A 20,918-nucleotide genomic window follows, 5' to 3' on the forward strand; every position below is an offset into this window, starting at 1 on the left:
TGAAGTTGGACTGCTGATCATTCGGAGTTGTGTTCTGTCTTGGCCTCACGACTTGTTGAGTGTTGTTCCCTCCTTGGAACTTCTTCTTTTGAAAGGGTTGTCGTGAACCCTGGTCACTTGGGAACGTCCTTTTACGATTCCCACCATTCACTATGGGCTTCTTTGCTATGATCACTTTAGATCGCGCCCAATCCTCTTGGATTTTTGAAGCCGCTGCTACCGCAGCCTGAAAGGTCGAAGGCATGCTTGTTATCACTCGAGATCGCAGCCCTTCGCGCAGACCATTCACATATTTGTCGGCCATTTCTTGGTCTGTTTCGAACAATCGAGAGCAGTAGCGCTCTAGATTCTGAAATTTGGTGGTATAGTCCATTAGACTCATACCGCCCTGTTCCAACTTCAGAAACTCCATCTTTTTCTTGTTTCTGGAATGCAACGGGAAGTAGTTATCCATAAAAGTCCTCCGAAAGTCAGTCCAAGGAATGACTTCGACTTGTGAGAACTGGATAAGTTTAGTGGTATCCCACCACTTCCGTGCATTGTCTTTCAACCGATACGTGCCAAAGTTAGTCTTCTTTTCCTCTGGTACTCCCAGTACTAAGAAGGCATGTTCTGTCTCTTCGATCCAACTCTCCGCGAGCTCAGGATCGGCTTTGCCAATGAAAACTGGCGGGTCAAGCTTGAGGAACTTCTCATAAGTCACTCCTCCCAGGTGCTCGTTTCGTGGTGCGACTGGTTCTGGCCTCGTTTCACGGATGGCTGTAACCAGGTTGTTGAGTGTCTCCAACATGAATCCCTGCGTATGGGACTCCTCGCTTGGTATGGTTCTCCTCGTCGTAGGAGCCATTTATCTATGCACACATAATCACTTGTTTTTAGTTTCTCAATGTATATATGGAAGTAAAAAGCTTTATTTACTTAATATACATCATATTTACACAAACATCGCCTTAAACGAAATGTCATGCCGCACTGGCAGACTTTAGGCGTTGAGAAACTATATACATGAGTCTACTGACTCCAAAGCATCACCAGTCTCTTTAAGACTTGGATTTCTTTGATGATGACAAACTCCAAAAGGTCCATCTATTGCCACATGACCTTGGAGCAGGCACTACTAGCTTTGGCTTGGGCGGCACTTCCGCACTAGCAAGCGAATATTGGGGATATATGAGGGACTCCAGTCCACTTTCCCAGTCAGCAAGATCAAGACTCTGGGAGTCTGGAATAATGATCGGCGAACAGAAAGAATCCCTTCTTTTGTTCCTACCATTTAAGCTCGGCATATGTGATGCCGGATGGTAGCTTGGCGAGTGATAGACCTCCGCAGGGAAGTTCAAATCAAAATCCCTCAGCCTTGGTAATTCATCAAAAGATGTTGGGGTATGGTTGCTCCCAACACTAGAATGATGCGGTCCACTGACACGCGAAGTCTCATCCCTGAGACCCTTTGAAGCCCGCCGACCCATATCGGCGGTATATTTCCTTTGGCATTCATTGGCGAAATGCCCATCTTCGCCACAGTATTGGCAGTCTTGGACTTCATACGGGCATATCCACTCATCGTGCATGACCTTGCAGTGATAGCAATATCCACGCGAGTCATGAGTTGCCATCTATACAAAGATGCACCCAGATCAGAACAAAAGTATAAAAACATATACTTACAGTGCGATATCGGGACCATGACGGATCTTGAACCAGGTTTCTCAGACACATGCTCTGATACCAATTCTGCAACGCCTCGGATTTCCAAAACAAAGTTAAGTTAAAATTTTCATGAATTTCTCTTTTTTTTTTCTTTGCAGCGGAACTTAGAAAAGCTTTTAGCAGCGGAATAAGACGATAATGAGTCGTCGGTTTTAGAAAACTCCGAGCACGTTGCAGGTATGTGGCCAAGCAATTCATTGACCACCAAGGTGTTCCATTTTATCGAAAACTCATGTTTATTACAACACTACTGCTTAGAAAAGCAGTGTAGGTTCAATAAAAGGAAGCAGTACAACTCTGTCTAGAGAAACCCTAGAACTCGATGCCGCCTTGCTCCGCATATCGCCACGCACGTTCAACACCTGAAATCCCCATAAAACGGGGTCAGAACCACTGATGGTCTGGTAAGCATGCAGTCATACATCCATTCAACTCAAGTACGATAATGACCACTCAGGGTCGCAATACGCAATAACGACGCTCAAGCCTCCAAGACTTAGCGTATATCGCAAGAGCCTCCGTAGGGCTATGAGTTGAACATCCGCTCGAGTCCTCATGACTTAGAGCAAGCCTTTTCAGGGCTGTGATTTGAATAGCCGCTTAAGTCTCCACGACTTAGCCATGACCTCTTCCGGGTCTCAAAGTGATGTCTAGCTCAAGTCTTCATACTTGGCACATCCGTATCCCACGCATCTAAGGACAACTCTTCGAGCTTCGCTTAGTCGTGCGGATACAACACGGGTCTTTGCCCAGTCGGTCCAGTAGTATACCGAACATGACACCTTCACAAAGGTTATGCAGGACTGACTCAACACGTCATCCACTCATACATTCAAAGCATCGCTGAACCTAAGCTAATGCATTGTTTCGATAATTAACCGCTCCCACCTTTGGTACGCAGGTAGAGCTATTGTCCGGGCATCAACGCGACGTTCTGGGGGTTGATTATTCTATGTATTTTAGATACCCCAGAGGCCTGTTGACCCTATCCATAGTAGGGCAGTGTGTTTCAACTGGGAGAACCCTACTAGGCCCATATTCGGATGTATCCTCTACTTGCAGTAGTTGGGTTCAATCCTTAGATCTTAAAGATAACCACGACCCCAAAACCCATGAGTGACTGAGGCCATCGTGGACTCTATCAGGTCCAAAGTAAAATACATGTCACTCAAGGCTGTACCATCACTGTCATTCCACAGTGAGCATAATTCCTGAAGGGGTCTGCCAGTCTTACAATTACTTGGACAGAATTTGCATGCCATTTAGGCAGCCCGTGCTTTCAGCACTACGAGAGTATGTACCCGACCCCATTCAGTCTTCCCCAACACAGTCATTACTGATGGGGTACCCCTAACACGATCTTCAACCGCGGGGTATGTGCGACCTTAAGTCTTATTCATATGCATGCAGAACACCGCTCTTTGGCACTTCGGCCACCACGAGCATCATACCTCTTTGGGTGGAAACAACACACTCTGGCTCTTCGGCCCTTACGAGTCTGGTTGTGTAACCGTTCTCAATGAGCATGCATATGACTCGATCTAAATAGATCGTCTACTCGGCGTATTTTTACGCAACGAGTCCAAACCTAACCAAGGCGCAACCTCTACTCTGGCTCAGCGGCCCTTACGAGCAAGGTGCCCTTGCAGGCACAAGAATACGAGCCGATCTGGCATCGTTCCATCAACAGACATCATTATGCCGTTCCATTGGTTCCGGCAGCTCTTCTGCCGACCATTTCGTCAGCACCTCCCCTGCTCTACCGGCAGTGGTGCGACGAACCCTTCTACGTTGTAGAGGGCAAACCATGAACTGGGTAGCACTCTGCTATATGTCAGAGTATCCTGCTACGTTCTTTCTGAGCTATTCTTAGCTTCTTCAGAAATTTCAGCAGCACTTCCTCTCTTTTACGGAGAAAGCGTGCGTTTCTTTTATCCATTTCAGCGGCATCTCCCCTCTTTGGTAGGAAATCGCCACGCTTAATTCGGGGAAATGGATGCGCACCGTTGTGCGTACTTTGCATCCATCAAGGTTGCAGGAACCCTTGGCCATAGCCAGGCCGTACGTAATTGACTTAGTCTTTACGTAAAGAGCATTTTGCCAAAAAGCGAAGCCTTTCCAATAGGGGCTTCATTCGTCAAGCAGAATCTTGAACGAGGAGCGGTCAAGGAATCGCATGGGCGATTTGGAGTTGATCTCCATTTGAACGCTCATTTATGCGCTATATATGTAGTATAAGCAGAAGCCTGTGCTTTATACAGCGGCGGCGTAAAGAAATGCATATACTATTGTTCAGAGTGTGTAACTGAACGAAATATTCTACATATATAACAAAGCAGAAGCCTTGGCATCGTTCGACGCGACAGCGTAAGTAAATACATTGCAGAAAGCAGGAGCCTTGGCATCGTTCGACGCGACGGCGTAAGTAAATGCATAATCGGAAGTGCAGTAATCGGAAGTGCAGAAAACAGGGAGCCTTGGCATCATACGACGCGACGGCAAAGGTAAATTACATAGCCTGTGCGATATAAGACGCGTCGGCAGAATCAACAGATATACACCTAGATCCGTATCCAACGATAGTTACGAGGCGAGCGGGTGAACACCGAAGTGTTCTGAAGGGCTCAACCAAGAACTAGGGCGAGATACCATTTTAAAAACGCATATACTGCGTGTTTGAACATAGATATATCCGACGATAGTTACGAGACGAGCGGGTGAACACCGAAGTGTCCAAAAAGGGCTCAATCAAGAACTAAAGCAAGATACTACTTCAGAAAGTATATTCTATATACAAACAATCAAATACTTGAGAGAGATGGATCAACGAAGCGAACTTACTTCAAATCGTGGAAGAAACGGCTCTGGGTTGCTTCTTTGGCTTCAAGCATTCCTTCGAGAGGTCAGACTAAGTCAGATGAAGCTGACTTAGTTGAGAAAGAGGTAGAGTAGGTCAAGCTACTCAACCTAAGTGGTTTGAACCAAACAGGGTTCAATCCAAGTCAACTGGGTTTAGCAGGTTCGAACTCAGCTCAAGTAGGCTAAGTCTGGGTTCAGAAATCCAAACTGGAATCTGGACCAAAAAGGACTTTGACTTTAAACCCAACTAGGTTCAAGTCAAGTCAACTGGATTTGGACCAGGTCAAGTGGGTTCAGACCCAGGTCAGGTGGGTTAGGACTAGGTCAGGCAGGCTCAGGCTAAGTCAGGCAGGCTCAGACTAGGTCAAGTGGGCTCAGGTGGGCTAGGCTAGGTAGGGGAGGTTTAGGAGAGAGAGAGAAGGCAAGAGAGAGAGGGGGGGTCGAAATTATGAGAAGAGAGAGAGTGGGGAGGGCTATTTATAGCCCAAGCCCACCTCCTCTTGGGTTTTTCCATGCCCCTTTTACCCCTTGGCTTCTTTTAAATTCCTGGAGGTTCCTTTTGAGGTGGGGCCCACAAGATATTTCCATAGGATATTTTGTGGGTCCCACAAGATATTTTCTGAGGAATATTTCTGTGGGTCCCACCAATATTTTCGTGGGTCCCGCAAGAATTTCGGGTTTCCGGCGATTTTTTTTCGAAAAATTCTGAGTATGACATTTTCTTCGTATTGACGTAACTAAGAAAGTTGGCTCGTACGAATCTATTGATTTCGTTTAGTTAGGAAGTTATGGCTTCCAGAGTGTTTGAGCATATATTCGCAATTCGACAAATATTCTAAGTATAACTGGCTCGCAGGAATTGATTCGTTTCGCATTCTGAGAAAAAATGCTATTTTTACCGGTAAATGCCTCATGAATTTTATTCAGATATTTTCTGAAAAATTGCGGGTCTTACAGCGTCGGTCGCTGGTGGTCGGCCCACCGCCAGCCATTCCCCCCCTTTTTTTCTCTTTGAGGTTTCAAGAAGAATGAAAATAAAACCCTAATAGGTTTTATTTTACTTTTTGGATCGGGTCTGGTGTTTGTAGACCCGATCCGGGGGGTCATGACCCAGGCCGTGTCGAGGTTTGGGTCTCCTTCAGATTCGGAGACCCGGACCCGCAACTCGGATCCAATAAAGCTTTCTGGATCCGGGTCTGACACTGTATCCGACCCAGACTAATGACCCGGTACCCAGATCCATTTGGATTTTGGATCCCGGATATTGTTCCTCATTGAACCCGACCCAATCCAGTTCTCGTACCGGATAACAGGGAACAATTTCGGTTCCAGAACTGATCTGTTCGGAACTGGAAAAGCCCGTTCCAGAACAAATCTGTCCGGAACTGGACAAATCGGTTCCAGAACCGGTTCATCCAGTTCTGGGACCAGTTCTATCAGTTTCAGACCGGTTCCTTGTTTTTTGGGACCAGTTCTAGGCATAACCAAACCGGTTCTAGGCGTTTGAGGGTCGGTTCAATGTTTTATAGAACCGGTTTTGACTGTTCTAGTCCATTTCAGTACTTTTTTGATCGGTTTAAAGCTTTTTCAAACCAATTTGGGGGTTTTCTGGACCGTTTCACTGCTTTATGACCGGTTCAGAAGCCATTTTCACCGTTTCTTCATTCTTTTTTAATATTTTATGTATAAAATGATCGGTTTGAATGGTTATGGTGTTGGTTCAATGTTTTTTGAGGCTCGCTTGGACCATTTTGGAGTATCGTTGTGATTGATTCATTCAGTTTAGAATCAATTAAGAAGTTTTAAGCACTTTACATGTATAATACTTAGTTTATTTCTCACATTATGTTATAATGCATGATGTTTTTCATTAATGTCTTAGAAATATGTATTTTTGTGCATCATATGAACAATATTGACATAAAGAATGATATTTGAATTGTGATTAAAATGCATTTGTAATCACCAAAGTGATCAAATGTATGCTTAATTAAGTTATTCTGTACCAATAATGAGATGAGTCAATATTAGAATTGTGTTAGACTTGATGAAATGATGGACTTCCCAAAGACAGTGATGTCATGTTCAGAGTCTAGCAGGATAAAATGAAAAGAATGTATCCTAGTACATAAAACATGTAGCACCCAAAGGTGCCATGTCGACTTGTCTCTGGCTACATGTCTTTTTCAGTTTTATCAAATAGTGGGAGGCAAAGTGCATTTGCGTGTTATGGGTACTCACCAAAGTGGGACCATAATGACCCCTAGCACTTGCCTAGAAAAGTGTAAATGATAAAGAGGTCTTATTATTGCATTTACCTTTTCAAATCTTGAATATGCTTGAATTTTTATTAATGTTCTTTTTGTTATTACAATGTCCAATTCTGTGATTTCTGATGGTCCAAGTCATATTCCTTTTCTAGACGGCTCACATTTTAATGATTGGAAGAAAACTGTATAATTCACATTAGGTTATATGGATCTAGATTTAGCTCTGCGCAAGCTTAAGCCTGCACCTTTAATTGACAATAGTACAGCTGAACAGAAAATTGATTTTGATAAGTGGGAGTGCTCAAATAGACTTAGTCTACTGCTTTTGCAGTCTCGTGTGGCTAAGAATATCAGGACCGCCATACCCACATGCAAAACAGTAAAAGAATTTTTGGAAGCTATAGATGCGCAGTTTGTCAGTTCACATAAAGCAAGGGCTAGCACCTTGATGACAAGGTTAATATCTATGAAATATACCGGTGGGGGGAACATCCGACAACATATTCTAGAAATGAGAAATATGGCAACTCAATTGAATGACATGAAAGTCAACATATCTGATTCCTTTCTGGTCCACTTAATAATGACATCTCTGCCTAGTGAATATGGACCTTTCAAGATCTTCTACAACACTCATAATGATGAATGAACATTCAATGACTTGATGTCCAAGTGTGTTGAGAAAGAAGAGAGACTGAAAGGAGAGAAAATACATAGTGCTCACGTATCTTCTTATAAAGGTCACAAAAGGCATGGACCAAAGAAGAATGTCTTTAAGAAAAAGGCAAAGAGGAGCTCAGATGTGTCTGTGTCCAATGGGTCAGTCCCCAAGTCCCATGAAGAATCTTCTATCAAGTGCTTCTTTTGTAAAAAGAAGGGACATTTAAAGGCAGACTGCATGAGGCACAAGAAATGGCTGGCAAAAAAAGGTAATTTGTCATTCGTCTCTCATGAATGTAATTTAATCAATATTCTAACTAATAGCTGGCGGATTGATTCGGGTGCCACTGTACATATTGCCAATACCTTGCAGGTCTTCCTGAACAGAAGGAATCCAACGGATCATTAAAGGAGCATCTTCTTAGGAAATAAGATGCGCTCACATGTTAAGGTCGTTGGAACTTGCAGAATAACTTTGGGAAATAGTTTTATTTTGGACTTATTTGATACATTTTTTGTACCTACATACAACAGAAACCTCATTTCTGTGTCAAAACTGGATTCCATTGGATATTTTTTAAAATTTGAAAATTAAAAAATGCTATCTATAAGAATTCAGTTCTTGTTGGTTCTGCGAATGTATGTGATGGATTGTATCGTCTGGAAACTAATGTCCAATTTTATGAAACCCTTTCCTCAAAAAATGTGTTGATTGGCAATAAACGTGGCTTATTAGATGAGCAATCCTATATGCTCTGGCATCGTCGTCTCGATCATATCTCTAAAGATAGGATCCAACGACTTGTGAAAGAAGGGATTCTTAAATCCATTGATTTCACAGTTAAGGAACCGTGTTTGGATTGCATAAAGGCCAAGCAAACCAACACATACAAGAAAGGTTCCAAAAGGAGCAACCACAAGTTGGAAATTGTTCATACGGATGTATGTGGACCCTTCTCTTCTTGTTATACAAGAGAAAGGTACTTTGTCACCTTCATTGATGATTACTCCCGATACATGTATCTCTACTTATTATTTGAAAATTCTAAAGTCTATAATGTTTTCAAAGACTTCAAGAAAGAAGTAGATAAACAAACAGAGGACATAATAAAAATAGTTAGATCAGATCGAGGTGGCGAGTACTATGGGCGTTTCACTGAGATGGGTCAACGGGAAGGACCATTAACACAATTTCTTAAGGAAGAAGGAATAGTCCCTCAGTACACCATGCCAGGAAGTGCATACCAGAATGGTGTAGCTGAAAGAAGAAATCGTACGCTTAAAGAAATGATACGTGCAATGTTGAATTATTCAACTCTTCCCATCACCCTGTGGGGTGAAGCTCTGCGAACAGTTGTACATGTCTTAAACAAGGTCCCTATTAAGGCTGTCTCGACAACACCTTATGAGTTGTGGACAGGTAGGAAACCATGTCTAAGTTGCATGCACATATGGGGTTGTCCTGCAGAAGCAAAATTATATAATCCTCACATTAAAGCTTTTGACCCCAGGACAATCAGTGGTTTCTTCATTGGTTATCTTGAAAGGTCAAAAGGTTTTAGGTTTTATTGTCCCTCTCATACACTACAAATAGTAGAAACGGATAAAGCTAGATTTTAGAAGATGGTTCTGTTGGTATAAATGCATTGCAAAACCTCTCTTTTGAGGAAATTCAGGATAAAGTTACTCCATCTGAAAATTTAAAACTTCCTTTCATTATTCATTCGAATGATGAAACAGAAGTTGATTTTGTTAATAATACACCAACTCAAGAAGAACCATTTGTGGATTATGTTGAAGAGCATCCACAGGTTGATCAAGTTAGTTCATCTATCAGGAGATCCACAAGAATTAAAAGATCTGTTATTCATCCAGATTATGTGGTGTATCTATAGGAGCCCAATGATTTCATAGATATTGAAGATCCATCTTCTTTTAAGGAAGCTGTTGAGTGTGAGCAATCTTCATCTTGGATAGAGGCCATGAAAGAAGAGCTAGACTCTATGGCCAAAAACCAAGTATGGGACCTTGTCGAATTGCCTAGAGGAGTCAAGCCCGTAGGGTGCAAGTGGGTCTTCAAGGCCAAAAGAGACTCTAAAGACAATATCAAAAAGTATAAGGCAAGGCTGGTTGCTAAAGGTTTCACTCAAATGGAGGGCATTGACTACAACAAGACATTTTCTCCTGTCTCGACTAAAGAGTCAATGAGGATTCTTTTTGCCCTAGTAGCTCCTTTTGATCTAGAGTTACACCAAATGGATGTAAAAACAACTTTCCAAAATGGTGAATTAAGTGAAGTGGTATACATGGAACAACCTCTAGGTTTCTACAAAGATAAGTCAGACCATTTGGTTTGCAAGTTAAAAAAGTCAATATATGGACTTAAACATGCCTTCCGTCAATGGTATATGAAGTTCACCAAAGTCATCTTGACCTTTGGATTCACAGAAAACATCGTTGATCGATGTGTATACCTCAAGACAAGTGGGAGTAAGTTCATAATTCTGATACTTTATGTGGATGATATCTTACTTGCAACCAACAATAAGGATATGCTGACAGAAACCAAGCAATTTCTATCCTTCCATTTTGAAATGAAAAATCTGGGAGAGGATGCCTATGTTCTCGGCATTGAGATCCGTCGAGATAGGTCTAAAGGTGTACTAGGCATCTCTCAGAAAGCTTATATTGATAAAATTCTCAAAAGATATGGGATGGAGCATTGTGCTCCTACTACGACACCCATATTAAAAGGAGATAAACTGAGCCTTAAAGACTGCCCACAGACTCAAGAAGAAAAAAAACATATGACCATGATACCATATGCATAAGTGGTCGGCAGCTTGCAGTACGCTCAGACATGCACTCGCCCTGACATATCATTTTCAGTCGGGGTCCTTGGCAGATTTCAGTCGAATCCTGGTCTTGCTCACTGGAAGGCTGCTAAGAAAGTCATGCGCTATCTGCAAGGGACAAAGAGTTATATGTTAACCTACAGAAAGGCGGACCACCTTGAGGTTATTGGCTATTCAGATGCAGATCTGAGAGGTTGTCCTGACAGTAGAAAGTCTACCACAGGATACATTTTTCTGCTAGCCGGTGGTGCGATTTCTTGGAGGAGTGGGAAGCAGTCCACTACTACTGCCCACACCATGGAGGCTGAGTTCATAGCTCTATTCGAGACAACTTTACAGGCCATTTGGTTGCGAAACTTCATCTCAGGACTTCAGGTGGTTGAATCCATTGGGAGACCACTGAAAGTATTCTATGATAATGAAGCCGTTGTATCCTTCTCCAATAACAATAAAAGTACTACATCTTGTAAGCATATGGAGTTGAATTATTTTGTTGTAAAGGAGAGGACAGAGAATCTTTTGGTGTATATTGATAACATTGGGACTAAGGAAATGATAGCTGATCCTTTAAGATATGATTCTCTCTTTTTTTCTTTTGTTGGTTATGCATCAAGTTTGCTCATAAAATTTAAGAGTTTAGCATAACAACAAAATTTGGACTGATAAAGTGGACTTAAGATCTATCCACATGAACTTTCACATACTCGGGTCAAGTGGAAGAATGTTGGGAAACAAGGTGCCCCTTCGTAAGTGCCTCTTCCCATACATCATACCTTTTGGTATGATGCATGGTGACCCTTCGGAAGTGCCTCTTCTCATACATCATACCTTTTGGTATGATGCATGGTGACCCTTCGGAAGTATCCTTTGGATACCTACACATACACCACATGATGGGCAGTGGCTGTGTGTGAAATTGAAGGCTTATATAGATCGGTTCCTGCTCTCCCACTGCTTGAAGACCTGTACTCATCGATAGGAGCAGTTCGGCTGAGGAGATTGCCCGTCTCTCGCATAAACGCCATGGCAGGGACAGGTATGTGACGATATCTCTTCACCAATGTGTTATACACAATGTGTTTCTCCTATGATTCTCCACAGATCCTGCTATATGGGGTGCTCTTCTTGTGCACGTTAAATTCACGGTAACGCTGAAATGGGAGAGAGAATAGGCAGATTCCTATTAGAAACTGATTCTCGCCATGATGGAAGTACTTTCTAATTTATACAAGGAATGCCATAGAAGAAGCAGAAGAGGTGAGGAGTTTGACAGAACACCTGGTGAAGCGAGCACCAGGGTGTAGTTTGATTGAGGTGAATGGAATCATCTACGAGTTCATATCAGGTGATTTAACACATAAGACAACACAAATATATGAAATGTGGGAAGACATATCTAGAGAGATAACGCATGCTGGCTATGTGGCTAATACAAAAGGGGTGGCCTTTGATTTGGAGGAAGCGAAGTTGTTGTTGGGCATCATAGTGAGAGGTTGGATACTGCTTTTGGGTTTATCAGCACTTCTCCTGGAACTCCACTCTGTATGGTGAAGAACATCCGGATTTGCTGGGATTGTTATTCTGCAATCAAGTTAGTCTCGATGATCTATAATAGGAAAATTTCAATTACAGATCGGAATCGCATTCATCATTTCATCAATGGGTGCTGGTCATGCATGGATTATTGCTAACGTCACATGAGATCACCTGGGAGTCTTATGCTTTCTTCTTGGATATTGTTCCTGTTATAAAGGAGTGCAGAAGAATGCCAACTTTTCCTCTGCCAAGAAGCCCAAAGGTTGCTAAGAGGTACATAAAACCCTTAGAATCAGTTTCACCATTTCATATAGCTTCCTAGTGGGGGCCAGCTAAACAAGTTAGATTTCTTCTTGAAGATTGTTCTAACCACGAAGAAGTCAGTTAGCGGAACCATTGGATAGCTGCGTTCCGTTTCAAGATGCCACAAATCCTGAACAAGACAGCCAACTGCTGCTTTGAGAGATGCAAAGTTACTTGTCATGGTCTGGATCCTGCCTGCAATATCTTGATTCATGAGCAAACGATAAAAGATAACAAAGAAAATTGAGATGGGGATTCTTTTGATAAATTGGTTCTCCAGCATCAAATGGTGTGAAAAATCTCTTGCGCTGCCAAATGAAAGATTAGCTTGTTGTTGTTGCAATCCTTTCACAAGCAAATTTGTAAATCTTCCTTAAAGCTGAGTTCGAGTAGGAAACCTGGCCTTGATGATTATCCTTGTGTCTGACTTCAGGTACAGTGTCCTTGTAACTATGTGTAAATGCAAATTACATTTATATGTACATGTCAAAAGCACAAGGCTCAGATTTATTATTGAGTCTAGAGACTGATTTTGCTCATTAACTGGCATTATGGATTCTGGTCATAAGCAACTTGAAGCAAGTCCATGTAGAGATATATGATGTACCATCAATTATACATATGCTACGAGGTATGACTTGGCCACTTTATGCTGCTATTGAATGCCAATCTTGCACACACACTCCTGGTATGGGGTTCAAGCATTGGCACTTCTGGATTCACCTACTGAAATTGAAAGTTCATTGGCAAATAGAAGTATAGAGCACATAAATAGTAGTTTCATATTGATTTATTGAAATCAAAGTTTTAAGTTTTGTTATTGAAAATACTGAAGGTAAGATGTAAATCTAGACCTCATCTGCAGTCCACAACAAATGTCATCTTCAAGACATGAGGTGACTCTTGTAATACCAGAAGCAAATGTGCAGCGTTTGCCTAAAATCACTGGCTGGGTTTCTGCAAATATTCCTTGCCTGAATAACAAGGGTTTGAAGACAAGACCTTATAGCCAAGCTTTGTAGCTTCATATCATTTCTTGTACTCATGTCCTTGATGATGTTTTTCTGTGCTTTTCCTGTGTACAAAGCACATTCTATTTGTGAAGCTGTTAGCTCCTCTTGTAAGTCGATTTCCTTATTGAATAATGATGCATGTGCTAACATCTGAGCCATCAGATTCCCGACTCTCTCTCTCTCTCTCAGGTAGTCTATGCTTCCAGTTAATGTTTTTTTTTCCTCATCTTCGTTTGCATGTCTGGTTTTATAATTTGAACAGGTAATGAAGTTGAACACCTCTTAATTTTGCATATAAATCATATTGACAAAATGAGAAACAGTAAAACAAATACAATCTCAGCGTGGATAAGCCTCTTCTGTTGAATTCTGTAGTTGTTTCACAAGCGTGGACTGTTGATGCTGGTTCCACTGCTGCCACTATCGATGGATGAGGATCTAAGGGTGATGATTTGATGCCGAAGTTTGGGGGTTTTAGCAATAGTAACAGTAGCTCTGTGCTTAACCAGAGGTACGAGGGATTGGACCACGTCAGTTATTAGGGGTCTGTAATCTGCTTCTGGTTGTACACACATGGCAGCAATGGCAGCTACCTGCAACATGATTTTGTTATTTGACAGTGTCAAGGATGATGGTGATGATAATTAAAAGCATAAATCACCAACAGGATTTCATAAGCTCATATGTGTTTGTCTGTTCCAACAGATAAGTCTTAGGCCGTGTTACTGAAGGGCCTGAACTAGCTTGAGCCATATATGAGTCCTAGGTCAGGTGATAAGGAGGATGATTAACTGACCTGTATGAGTTCTTTCATCGAATACTGCCCTTCTAGAGCTGGGTCAACCATTTGAGCAACTTTATCTCTGCTGGTCAATCTTGGTAGTGCCTGAGAAAGCATAGTGTTTAATGTTTTTAGTACAATGTAATGAGCTTGTCTTGGAAAAAGCATTTATGGTAAAACTTAATGAGCTTGTGTTGGGTAAAGCATTTATGAAAGAGGCCATTTTTTATGCAACGGCACGGCATGCTGAGCATGCAGCTCCGCTACTGTTGGCCATCCATCTCAACATTTCTCGAGATAGCCAACACACCTATCTCGGGAAATGGCAAGATGGATGGTTGTCAGATAGGTTGCTGCATGCGACACTGCATATAATGTGTCTTTATGAAATGGTGATGGAGATGGCCAACACCAACTTCTCTCAGAGATAAATGTTCTGCAGCAGAAAGGTTGGGTGTGCGCACTGTAACCAACCCATGGAAACACATTATCGCACTACCACTATTCCTACTGCTGCTACTACTGGTGGCCGTTGATTTGTTAGTCTTGGAGGCCATACCCATGAGACCAATGCCTGCTCCCCAGGTGGCCTTTTTGTATCAACTGGAGCCCTTCCACTGATAAGCTCAAGCAGCACTACTCCAAAACTGTAAACATCTGACTTTGTGGTCAGTTTGCCGGTCAAAGCATACCTGCAGTTTTAACAGATTATCAAAACTAAACTAATATACATATACAAATAACATTTTTATAATAATGAACTTATTTTGTTCAGTATTCATTTGCGTGTTATATTATCTTCATATACAAAGTGCTCCATTGATGAGAAAGATAGGCTTGCATGTGTGTGTGTGTGCGCACGCGTGCAAGCATGCACTGCATGTGTGCCCAAGAGATGCACATAATTATACAAGTGCAAAGCCTTGTACATGCATGGTTAGAGAAAGATGGCATGAGAGACAAGCAAGCAAACTCACTCAGGTGCAACGTATCCGGTAGTACCAAGCACACGCGTGGCGATCAGACCATTTATCTTATCCGAACCCATCTTGGCAAGCCCAAAATCGGAGACCTTAGCCCTGTAATCACCATCAAGAAGGACATTGCTACTCTTGAAGTCCCTATGGATGATCACGGGAGACATAAGCTCATGCAGATATTCAAGGCCCTTAGCACAGTCGAGGGCGATTCTCATTCTGGTCTCCCAATCTAGAAGTGGGGGGCTCCCCTCTTGCCCGCTGGAAAAGAGGTGCTCCTCAAGGTTTCCATTGGACATAAATTCAAATACAAGAAGCCTGTGCTGTTGGTCCGCACAGTAGCCCAGTAGTTGAACCACGTATGGAGAGTGCAAACGGCTCAAAAGATCAACCTGTCATGTTTGCAGTTGTTGCAAAGCAATGTGTAGTTAGCTATCTGCAACCCCCGAGAGAGAGAGAGAGAGAGAGAGAGAGAGAGAGAGAGAGAGAGAGAGAGATGAAAACACTGGAATTCCATAACTTGGCAAAACTGACTTGCATTTGACAAGGTCCAAAACCTTATGGCATACATTTGATGACTTGGTGTAGACTCATTTTGAGACAGTTGTAAAAAATATCACTCAGATCTTGAAAATCTAATGATGAGGGGATATGCACAAGCTGTAAAAATCCAGACGGCCTCATAAGATTTTGAAAATCTTGCAAATTTCCAATATATTATGATATTCACAATTTTATAGTGATATCATCACGATTTTTATGATTCTAATATTTAATATGTGGTATATAATTTATTTTCTTATACATTTCAATACTATAAATACTGAGGTTTTCCCAATATTTTTAAATGTAATGAGTTTTTCTTTTGATGAGAAAAACCCGAGAACGAGATTTATGAGTGTGGTTGAGAACATGTTCCAGTCGATTATGTCCTTGGGGGGACAACGAATATAAGATTGAGTCTCAATTATGGCCGACTTAGTGTATGACTTAGTCTAGTCTTCCTCACACAAGTCTTTGACAGTGGAGCTAATTCAATTGGAAAAACATCAGTCTATATGAGTTTAGTTCAATAATGTGAGATGCTTAACTCAGAGCTGCGCCTAATAACTATACTCCCAAGTCCTTTTGACTCTTTGTCGAGGCCCCTTAAGGCACCAACCCCACTCAAAGCCTTCAAGCTACTTTAAGGCCATGTTTGGAATCGTCCAGTCGGTGGTAGTTAAGGATGCTGAATCCCCAAAATTTATGGTTTTAGCAAATCCACATGGTTGTTTGGGATAAGTGGACCTGTTCAGCTAAGGATTTACCACTTTCACTTGTGCAACTGTTTGGAATGCAGCTGAAAAGTTCAAATTATAACTGGAAGAGCATTGGGGAGGTTGTCGGAGTATGCACCGGTGTGGGAACTGGTGTAGCATTCAGCAACTACCACTTCTAAATGTGGAACTGGAGGCGTCAAATACCATCCCAGTTCCATCATTTCTTACAACTGCATCCATCCCAAACAACTAGCAATGGGTATTCCACACTTCCCACTCCTGCTGCCTCCGGTGCCTAGATTCCAAACAGGACCTAAGGCTCTGTTCCGGAGCTTTGCGTTGGGATGAACACATCATTTTCATGTGTTGCCAAAATATGGTTTGGTCAAAATGTCATGTTGAGGATGGAGTTGCCAAAAGCATGAACTTGTGAATGGTGTTGAAATATGATATAACCCTGCCAACTCCATTTCCAATGCAGTGTTCTGGTAACACTACTGCTCACAGACAGTAGATAGCATGAAGGCACATTGGGAAACCGCAACACACCTCCCATTCAAGAGAGAATGAGATATGGTTGGGTTTGGGGTGGTTTGCACTTTCTATGGGCAGAGTTGTTTTTTTAAGCATCATACTGGTTTTTCTGAGTCTCTTCACATGTTGTATCACTATATCATGCTTGACTGTCTTTTACAGTTGTTGACTCGGTTAAAATATTACCTTCACCGCTTTGACTTCGTTACAACGTTAAAGAAACAGAGACAACTAAAAGAAATTCTATTATATTTGCGTATGAAAGGCTGCAGCATCCCAAGTTATGGAAAATACAAGGGAAAATTCACCAACGGCAAATTTCTCGAATGAAAGTAAATGAAATTTTGTTTGTTTGGTTTTCTCTAAACCCCATTCAAATCTTATCAAGCGGAAAGTCTTGTGAATACATAATAAATAAGAGAGCCTTTCAATCACGAACTCTTTAAAATCCTTTGAAACCCTTTTGAATTGGTCTTCTAATTCCCACTGTTTTCTTATGTTATAAAACAAACAGAATCAATCTCGTAATTTATGAATGCAAGAAGGCAATTAAGAAGCAGAGCAATTTTTGCTTCTTATAACCTTCATTAACCCTGAAATAAGAGAGAGAGAGAGAGAGAGAGAGAGAGAGAGAGAGAGAGAGAGAGAGAGAGAGAGAGGTTGGCCTACCTCCATTCTGAACTCACGCTCACCATGCTTTCCGTCACCATTCAGCCTCTTGACAGCAGCCACAGTTCCATCCCTTAGAACCCCTCTATACACCACCCCAAAACCTCCATTACCAATCACATTTCCTTGGCTAAATTTGTCAGTAGCCAACTCCAGCTGCCTGTATGTGAAAACCTGGCCTCCCCTAAATTTAGCAACACTCGGCCTACCCACTTCTCCATACATACAATTCCTCGCATCTGCTCTCTCATAAACACAAATGACTAATAAGCTTTAGTTTTCATCAATAAAACCTAAAAAGGAGAAAACTTGCACAAAAACCACACAAGGGTCTTGCTCTAAGTATCAAAATTACATCAACTTTAGACACACCTAGGCAGTGAAAAGCTTTCTATGTCAACTTCTTATTGAATTACATAAAGGTGGATTTTTCATCAGCATATTTTCAATTAAGATATTGCAAATATAACTAAGGATGGACAATGTACATCACCACCAATGTACTTAGAGCAATAGCTAGAGCTAACCAACAAGTGCTAATGAGAAGGTAGGTAAGAAGCTTGCCTGGACTAGAACTGATGGACCATGTGGAGCCAGAGATCCCCAATTCAGAAAGCTTCTTATCACGTTTTCCTTTGTTGGTGTTGTCATTGTTGCTGCTGCCCTTTTCACTTTTAGAGGATTTGGAGAAGCAAATAAAAAAGATGAAGATCCCAAGAAGGGAACAGATCAGAAAGGTGGGAATAATGATAATGAGGATGAAGGCCGTGTATGAGATTCCATGGTGGTGGTGATGGTCATGATGGCTACTTATTGGAGGAGGAGATGATGGCAGGTTACTCGATGGGGAAAATTTAGAACGGTGTCCCATGAGTATGGGGGCAAAAAGAGGAAGTGTTAGAAGAAGATGAAGCAGAAGAAGATGGGAGAAGAGGGGCGGTCGTGGAATGAGAGGAAGAATGTCATTGGGTTTTGTGAGGGTAATCCATCCATTGTGTGTGTGTGAGAGAGAGAGGCTAATGTAGTTTTGTATTTATTGAATTCATGGGCTTTAGAGACGACAAAAGAGACAAAGAAAGGAGAAAGAGAAAGCAAAAGGTGCACGTGAACGAGCGTGGAATCATGTGGGGGGGGGTAACAGCCAGACTGTCCGACATCATCATCAACAATCTCTCTCTCTCTCTCTCTCTCTCTCTCTCTATATATATATATATATATATATATATATATATATAATCATGATTCTTATTTCTTAAAGGGTCGTTTGTTTCATTTTTTATGGGAAAATGCCACGTTGGCAGGAAATACCTAACTTTTCTCACCATTAGTAAAACAAACTGAATAACAAAAGTTCAATGCTGGCAAGTGTGGACTCAAGTTTTTCCCTCCGATACCATGAAAATCCATTTACACCTCCCTCGTGTGAATGGGTTTTCATGGGAAAGTGATGCTGATTAAAGTTTTTTTAAAGCTTATGCCTTTTCTCATTAAAGGGTATTCCCTTCTATGGAACGGGCCTTAAATGTGTCCGTCAACCTTGGGAATTGGCTACTACCATGGGGCTCCTACCACAACCCAAGGCAGAAGTCTCAAGGGCCACAAAAAAGAGAAAACGATGCACTTGATTTTTGGTCATGTGAGTCCCCCAGATGGATGGACCATATCAGTTATCCTGTGCAACAATATGACTGCTGCTCATACCTGTTGCATAGGAAACGCCAAAAAAGCTGAGTACTATCACCCAGCCATGGATGGTGATCTCGAAACACTACTCTTAAATACTGCAATGCATTTCCTCAAGATTGACATCAATGACAGCTGGTTATTTGTACTTCCAATACAACTAGTTGTATTAAATGCATGTATGAACTAAAATTAACAATATGCATCTCAAAGTTGGAGCCCATTTGCGCTTTGCTTCTAATCAAATGTGTCAAAAAACGGGCCTCCTAAACTCGAGACATCTATCACCAAAGAAATATAAGCAAGTTCATGAACTCCAATGACCAAGTTTGAACACGATATTTCCTTTTCTTTTTTTTTGCAGAAGTGCAACCAAACTTCATGATTTTCGATGGTGTTAGATTGGTAAGGAAAGGATTGAGTTGTTCAACTTGGCTGCATTTCACGTGATGCCTAGACATACTTTTACAGCTAAATTTTTGTAGCTTAATGAAAGTGTTCCATGGTAAGGTAACTTTCATATATGGCTTCATTTCCTGTGGGTGGTCCCATGAAAAGAAAGGGCCACCTTGGCTACCGTTAGCTGTAGCTGAGATGATAAATCCGCATCTTGGTTACCCTTTTAGCTCATGCCCAAAAATGTTAATTTTGTTTGAACACTTTGATGGTATCTTTTTGTTTGGTACGTTTAGGTACCCATATAAATATTCTGTCGAGTTTCCTATGTTTGAAAAACCGTTAAAAGCAGGAGAATTAATAAAATGTAACATTGTTTTAGGCTTTTAGCTTGTTTTCTCTTTCTCTCTCTCTTTCTCTCTCTGAGAGCATCCATCCTTTTCAGCGTTTCGAAGACAACAAATTCCGTGACTTGGTCATCAAATAATTGCTTAATTTATGCTTTTATAAAGTCCTAAATCATTTTAAAAATATTTTTCCGCATTTTCCTCTAGGCCTTTTAGAATAACAGGTGGTTTTCTCTTTTTTGGCTCAATAAGCCAATAGTTAACTATTTTTGTTCTCACATAGATTTTAGTGTTTTACACTATAATAAACAAACAGGAAAGTAGATTACTGCCCCCTAAGAAAGTGGTTGAACCATAACGAAGAGTCGAGAGCATTTTTGTGGATTTATTTTCTCACCTGTGAAAATAATGTCCTTTTGATCATTTTTCTTTTGTGAAAATGAATCACATGTTTGCAAAGCTCTAAAGTACCTTCCCACTTGAGAGAGAAAACGGTCTATTTTCTCAGGAGTGAAAGTAGCTCACAGGCTCTGCTTTTTGAGCCAAGATTTAGCTGAATAGATGGCTGACTTGAACCAGATTCTTGACTAAGTTTGAATCAAGAGTCAGCTGAGTTCAATATGAGATGACAAAGCTTAGAAAGAATGCACCGAGTCAGCCCAGTGCACCAAGCCTAGCCAATTTGGCAACAAATGGTTGTGGCTGTTTTTGGAAATAGGTGCTCTAAAAAGAGACATGATTGGAGCAGGGACCTGTCAATTCCCTGCACAAATTAGTTTCCAATGTTCTGCCACATTCCTGTTCCCTTTTGAACAGAGGCAATTGGTAATTGCCCCTAGGGTTGTCAATGTGTCGGTAAAAAAAAGGATCCCACCCTTTGACATAGGTCCTATGTTAATCTTGTTGAAATAGATTTTCACTGTCTGAGTAAAATAAAAGAAACTTGAAGCTAAATTCATTGTGTTAGTTAACCAAACCTCTATGTACCAGGTTGTTTGAAGACATTAACTGTTAAAGATATGAACTTGCAAGGGGGGATAAAGATGGACATCCTTAAGTAGGC

At 41.4% G+C, this 20,918-nt stretch overlaps 1 protein-coding gene across 1 annotated transcript; it reads right to left on the minus strand.

Moving 5' to 3' along the window:
* Positions 1–13,492: 13,492 nt before the first annotated feature.
* On the minus strand, positions 13,493–18,430 carry LOC149837146 (putative serine/threonine-protein kinase PBL7). Its single transcript, XM_090005850.1, has 6 exons — positions 17,994–18,430; positions 17,430–17,668; positions 14,965–15,356; positions 14,547–14,679; positions 14,003–14,092; positions 13,493–13,799 (listed from the first exon to the last, which is right to left on the minus strand). Exons 1-6 carry the CDS (start codon positions 18,298–18,300, stop codon positions 13,587–13,589), a joined length of 1,374 nt encoding a protein of 457 aa, XP_089861976.1. The 5' UTR covers positions 18,301–18,430; the 3' UTR covers positions 13,493–13,586.
* Between the last annotated feature and the right edge of the window lie 2,488 nt (positions 18,431–20,918).

This window comes from Nuphar pumila, chromosome 5 (assembly GCF_984573655.1).
Source record: "Nuphar pumila chromosome 5, dmNupPumi1.hap1.1, whole genome shotgun sequence".
Lineage (NCBI taxonomy): Eukaryota > Viridiplantae > Streptophyta > Magnoliopsida > Nymphaeales > Nymphaeaceae > Nuphar > Nuphar pumila.